At 44.2% G+C, this 6,083-nt stretch overlaps 2 protein-coding genes across 2 annotated transcripts in view; one reads left to right on the top strand and one right to left on the bottom strand.

Annotated features, from left to right (window-relative positions):
• Nucleotides 1–5,553, bottom strand: part of ITFG1 (integrin alpha FG-GAP repeat containing 1) — a 412,834-nt gene extending 407,281 nt beyond the window's left edge. The window contains exons 1-2 of the mRNA XM_007946857.2: nt 5,346–5,553; nt 3,617–3,689 (exon numbers count right to left, since the gene is read on the bottom strand). Of these exons, the coding sequence (XP_007945048.1) occupies nt 3,617–3,689; nt 5,346–5,553 (281 nt within the window). The remainder of the gene's footprint in view (nt 1–3,616; nt 3,690–5,345) is intronic.
• Nucleotides 5,554–5,876: 323 nt separating this feature from the next.
• PHKB (phosphorylase kinase regulatory subunit beta) overlaps nt 5,877–6,083 on the top strand; it is a 286,088-nt gene continuing 285,881 nt past the window's right edge. The window contains exon 1 of the mRNA XM_007947818.1: nt 5,877–5,952. Within this exon, the coding sequence (XP_007946009.1) occupies nt 5,877–5,952 (76 nt within the window). The remainder of the gene's footprint in view (nt 5,953–6,083) is intronic.

The raw sequence follows: 6,083 nt of genomic DNA on the forward strand, positions 1-6,083 counted from the left end.
GTAGGCCCTGACTCATAGCGACCCCTTCTTGGGTTTCCGAGGCAGTATCACTATGGAAGTAGATTGCCCCATCTTCCTTCAGAGGAGTGCTAGTGGGACTGCAAAATGACAACCACTTTAGAAATCGGTAAGGCGATTCCTCAAAAAGCTGGAATTAGAATGCCATTTGATCCAGCAATCCCATGACCAGGTATATATCCTAAAGAAGTGAGAGCCAGGACAAGAACAGATATATGGACACCCATGTTCATCACAGCACTATTCACAATAGCAAAGAGATGGAAACAACCTAAGTGCCCATCAACTGACAAATGGATAAACAAACTGTGGTACAAACACACAATGGAATACTATGCAACCCTAAAGAATAATGTAGAATCTGCAAAACACTGCATAACATGGATGAACTTGGAGGACATTATGCTGAGTGAAATAAGTCAATCACAGAAGGGTAAATATTGTATTAGTCCACTATTGTAAAAAGTCAAGGAAAAGTATATATAAGGAAGGAAACTTTCTTTGTTGGTTACCAGGGATGGGGGGGGGAGGGGAAAGGAGTTTCAATTCCTAGATAGGTTGAAAATAGATAGAAACCAAAGATTATTATAGGTAGGAAGGTGTGGCGGTTAAGTTTGTGTGTCAATTTGGCTGGGCCTGGTTGACTGGCTGGGCAGCTGGTGTAGTATTTCCCATGATGAGAATGTTAATCAACTCCATGGTAGAATCTACTATAAGCAGCTGAGTAGCTTCCCTAGGCATGTGGTCTGCTTTCCGTATATAAGAAACAGCTTTAGGAATGGTCTCTAGCTGATGGCATATTTGAATCCTGCATGTAGCCGTGTCATTGTTCAGCAGTCTGCCATGCTCTCCTGATCTTGGGACTTCTAATTGACTTGAATTAATGGCCTGCCATGTGGTTTGGTAACATCAGGACTGTGCCTTTTCACTTGTCGATCTTGGGTTTGTCAGCCTCAGCAGCCAGCAGCTGAGTGAAGAAAAGCCTTCAGCTTCAGTGGGCTGGGAGCAGGAGGCAGACCTAAAGCCCAAGGTTGAGGGGCTTTCACCCAGCCCCTAGAGCCTGGCACTTTGAACTTGGACTTAACGCCTCCAAACAGTAAGAGAATAAACTCCTGTTTGTTCAACCCATCTCATTTGTAGTATATTCCTGTCAGAGCAGCACTAGGTAACTGAAACAGAGGGGTACCAAGAGTAGGAGGGAGGGAGAAAGGGGAAGCTTTTGTTTCTGGGGCACAGAATTTATGCTAATGGTAGTGGAATATTGAAAAGTTTAGCAATAATGGTGGCACATCATGAAAAATAGCAATATTCCTGAGCTGTAAATGGGGAAGTTATGTTGGTAAATGTCTTGCTGTATATGTCTTCACAACAATAAAAGTAAAAAAAAAAAAAAAAAAGAAGTTGACACTGACTTGTAATGACTAGCAAAGGTAAAGCACTCAGTGCTGAGGATTCATTGGGAAAAATAAAAATGCATGAAAGGTATATGAGAGATATGATGGAACATCTGCAAAGAAATTAGGAATATATACATAGAAACTTATGCAATTTATTTTTTACAAAGCAATCATTTGCATTAATCAAAGAAAAAGAAATTATTTTGTTAAGTTAGCAAAATGTAAGCCCATTATAGCCCATAAATTTCCTTAAATTTTAATCTTCCAAGAAAAATCACAGTGTAGGCAGTTAGTTCATTTCTTGTATATAACATTTATCAACTTCTGTTCCCTCCCTACTCCATGCATGCTGACATACAGTACCCATGTACATTTCTCAAGTGAAATAAATGACTGTTTATCCATTTATACCATTCCTCTGAATGTTCTAACTCAAGGCAATTTTTTTTACATCTGTCTGAGTTTAAATTAAATATTATAGAGTCCAAACATTCATCACTCCATAAAGGCACTTCTACAACAGCTTACTAAGCAGTCTCTCATCTTTCCCCGTGGCATTTCATCCTACACAGAGTTAACAAGTGTATCAATCTAACATACTATTTTCACTATCTCTTTCTTGCACAAGAACCTGTAATGATTTCTCACTGCCTGTGGGGTCAAGTTCAAACTCCCATCTAAGAAGTGCACTAGTCAGCCTGATTCCATCTTCCCATGCTAAAATTCTCCAAAGCATACCCTGTTCTTCTGACAGGAAATCTTCAGGCCCCCTTTTTACAACATGCTGTTTTTTTACAGCTATCCCGTATAAATGCTTTGTTCCCAGCCTTGAACACCCCAATCTAAAAATTATATTCATCCTAAAACTGACTCAATGGCAACTAACAAATAACAACAAACCAAAACCAAACCCATTGCCATCAAGTCGATTTCAACTTGTAGCAACCCTCATTGGGTTTCTAAGGCTTTAATTCTTCATGATAGTAGATTGTCTCATCTTCCTCCCATGGAGCAACTGGTGAGTTTAAATCACCAACCTTCTGGTTAATAGCCAAATGCCTAACCCACTGCACTACCAGAGCTTTTTCACACTAACAACAAAGTCATGCTCAAATCCCATGACTTTCTGGCAGCTGCCACACTAGCCTACATCGACCCATGTGTTCTTTCTTCAACTCTGACAGCAATCAATCTCACTTCTTGTCATTTCAGAGCTGTGTTGGCTCACTATTGCTGAGAGTCACTGTGTTTTTCATGCAATGCAGCCATATAAAAAGAAAAATAAGAGCTATTTTTTGAACAGTTATTTTTTAAATTCAGATTTCAAAACTTTAAATTTGAATTCCTTAAAAAGCAAACTTAAAAAAGGTCACCATCTTTGCTGGTCTGATAGAGCCTGGTGGAACCCCTGAGACTACGGCCCTTAGCTGCCCTTCAGGTCTGGAATTGAACCCACTCCTATGGCTTCCAGCCAAACAAAAGACAGGCATATGAGCTGAATTATTTACATTAGGTAGATATACTCCTTGGAGAGATCAATCATGGGAGAATAGAAGTGCTGTGTATGCACAGGAAGACAGCTTGCGGGGCAGAAGCACTTGGGAGGGAAGGACACAGGCAAGCAGTGGCTATGGGGAGGAAGCAGGAGGAGAGCTGTTGCATTGTGGGAGATTGCAGTCAATGTCATGAGATAAAGTATATATGAACTGCTGTACAGAAGATGAATTTGTGCCACAAACTTTCACCCAAATCACAATAAATATTTAAAAAAAAAAAAAAACAGGTACCATCTACTTACAGAGAAACAACTGACCTTTTCTTCACTGCACTCTACCCGCTCCTTGCCAAAGGATGGTGCAGCTGATGAGCCTGAGAGCCTGCCCTTCCACAAGTGCACTCAGGGAGAGGTATAATTCCCCACACATTAAAGAAAGTGTGTTAGATTGCAAGAGGATGAAGGGTGTTTCTACAGAACAGGCTAGAATCCACTCAAGAGTATTTATTTTTTAAAAGTAAATCATTTTTAAGCTTTGGTACTTACAGTATTTTTCTAACAAATTACTTGCTACTCATAACTAAGTGGTTTTGTGTTACTATACCACTGTTGAGTAAGAGTGATTTCAAAACCAATCCAACCAGCATATGCATTATTATACTAGCAAGTTATATTTCACAGAAACAAATCTATTATTTGTACTTACTTCAAGGATAGGTTTACTTTGGGTTTAAAATAGGGTGCGTTCTGGTCTGCCAAAAAGACAATTAAATCATTTCCTGAAAGAAGACAATATATGACATTAGAGAAATCTTTCCTGTTAAGAAATCCAATCAGTGGTTACAACAAACTTTTCAGGCACTGTTCTCAACAAGGAAACTTTTATTCTATTCCTGTTTATTTGTCTTCTCTAGAAGAGTTCTACTAGTCTAACAGAAAGGGTGTGTTGCAACAACAGAGTGTGCTGTTGCAAACAGTGCAATGTTCAAAGCAACAGAGAAATAGGCAGTGTAAGCACCAAACAACTTGGTGGATCCCGAGAAACAGAAGTCAATGGCTTCTGCTAGGCATCAGATCAGATGACTGAAAAGAACTAAACAGGAACATGCTTTCTAGCTTTATCTTCTCCAAATCTAACAACAGCCCTGTTAAGGTTGGTTAGTATATCACACAGATGTATCATACCAAGGACATAAGGATTCCCACTGTAGGTATCTCCCTAGTGACAAGGGCATGATTAAACATGCAAACAGAAAAAGTTGGACCCTCCAAGGACGCGCAGCATCTATGGAACCATTCCTCATGGTGATGCATTCTTGGACCTCACTGAGCACTCACTGGGACAGACTTTTGAAATTGTTTAACCAAAACACAGGCTATCATTAAAGTTAAGAGTCTCTGTGCTTAGTTTGGATGGAGACTGGCATTGCCTCATACAAAGAAAGAGAAAATACCCAGTGTCCACAAGAGACTCTGAAGTCCTAATAAGGGACCCCAGAAGCCTGGGCCAGGATCCTGCCAATCAGGATATCTGTCAGTTCTTCACTTACTTCCTTTGTGGCCTTAACCTTGAGCAGCACCTGATTTTATGGGTACTCAACAACATTAAGATTTACAAAAAGTTTGTTTAGTGATAGTTAAAGCAAACAACTTCCAAGAACACTAAGTTGGCAAAGAAAGCAAGAATTTGGGAGACTACAGGGTGATAAAGGTGAGATGGAGTCAGCTGTACACAAAAGACAAGACAGCTCAGGAGGGAGGAGTCTGCTCTTTGGGAATGTTTCCCAAAGAGACACTGGTATCAATGGTCTCTGCAAAAGGCCTGGATGAGCTGTGGAATAGTTAGGGCCTTGGAAGGACACAATAACTTTAGAAAAAAATTGGGATTCGGATAAAAGGAGGGTGGTAAAGATATTCTGATGTAAGTGGGTGAGTTAGGTTAAGTGGGGAGGCAAGAAGTCTCCTATAAGAAACTCAAGTGGAATCTTTTCCTGTTCACCAAAGGGCTCAGGGGCAGCAAAGCAAAATGGAAGGAAGGGGCCTTGGGAGCGAATATACATACAGGCAAGCTACTTAAGAGTCCTGGGAATCAGGAAGGACTTTGCAAGGCAAGTAATTCTATGGAAAGAAGGTGGTGCGTAGGTGAATGTCGCAGGCTTCTCAAGTAAAAAAAAAAAAAAAAAAAAAACTCTGGGGCGTTGCTGGGGCTTCGGGAGTACGTTAAACTGCAGTGTGACTGGATCAGGCCCCTGGGGTTGGAAAAGAGAATAAAGGGCAAAACTACCAAGGATGCTGGAGATGAGGGGAGGGAGACAGGGCCAGGAGAGAAGGGGCTGGGAAATACAGGAGGACCGGCCTTCGGGCCAAGGGATGTGGGGAGTACCAGGGCGGGGCACACGGACGGTGGGCAGAGGAAGGACCAAGCAAGCACTGACTTTCCCGTAGCACGAAGAGGTCCGTCTGCTTGTCGGAGTTGAGGTCTCCGAAGGCCGCTACCGTGCCCCAGGCCTCTGCTCCAAAGAGCTCGGCCGTGACGTTGTGCAGCGCCCGCGCCGGGGCCGGCCCGACTAATAGCAGCGCGAGCCCCACAAGCAGCGGCACCAGGAGCGCCCAGGTGCTGGGGAGCCGACTCGCCGCCGCCATGGCAGCCACTCGGCCCCGCCCGCTGGCCTAGCTCCGCACTTGACGGTAGCCGTAAAGCGCCGCGCAGCCGGCCGAGTGAGAATCTGCAGACCCCGGGCGCGTACAAGCCGCCGCCGGGTTCTTCCTCTCTCTCCTCTTGTGCCGCTTCTGGGACCCTTTGAAGCCCGTGGAGCAAGACTGAAGCTAGCGCTCGTGCTCACTTCCGGCCGGCACGCCTCTCGACAGTGTCGCGAGGAGGGGTGGGGCCTAGGAGCCGGGCCCGGCGAGTGGTGTTGACAAGTGGCCGGGGGGGCGGTGGCGGCCAAAGCTTCCGCCTGAGCGTAATGGCTGGGACTGCGGGACTCAAGGCTGAAGTGACCTGGAAGGTCCTGGAGCGAAGAGCCCGGACCAAGCGCTCAGGTTTGGCTGATTGGGGCACCGCCCCCTACTTCCGCACTGTGGGTGGTCTTCCCTTTCAAGCGCCCTAGGCTGGAGGCAGATGGAGTCCCGGAAATAAAACTGTGCCTAGTGTTTCCCTTCAGAAAGCAGGC

This window comes from Orycteropus afer, unplaced genomic scaffold, assembly GCF_000298275.1.
Source record: "Orycteropus afer afer isolate SDZICR_OR568_19922 unplaced genomic scaffold, OryAfe1.0 scaffold00009, whole genome shotgun sequence".
NCBI lineage: Eukaryota > Metazoa > Chordata > Mammalia > Tubulidentata > Orycteropodidae > Orycteropus > Orycteropus afer.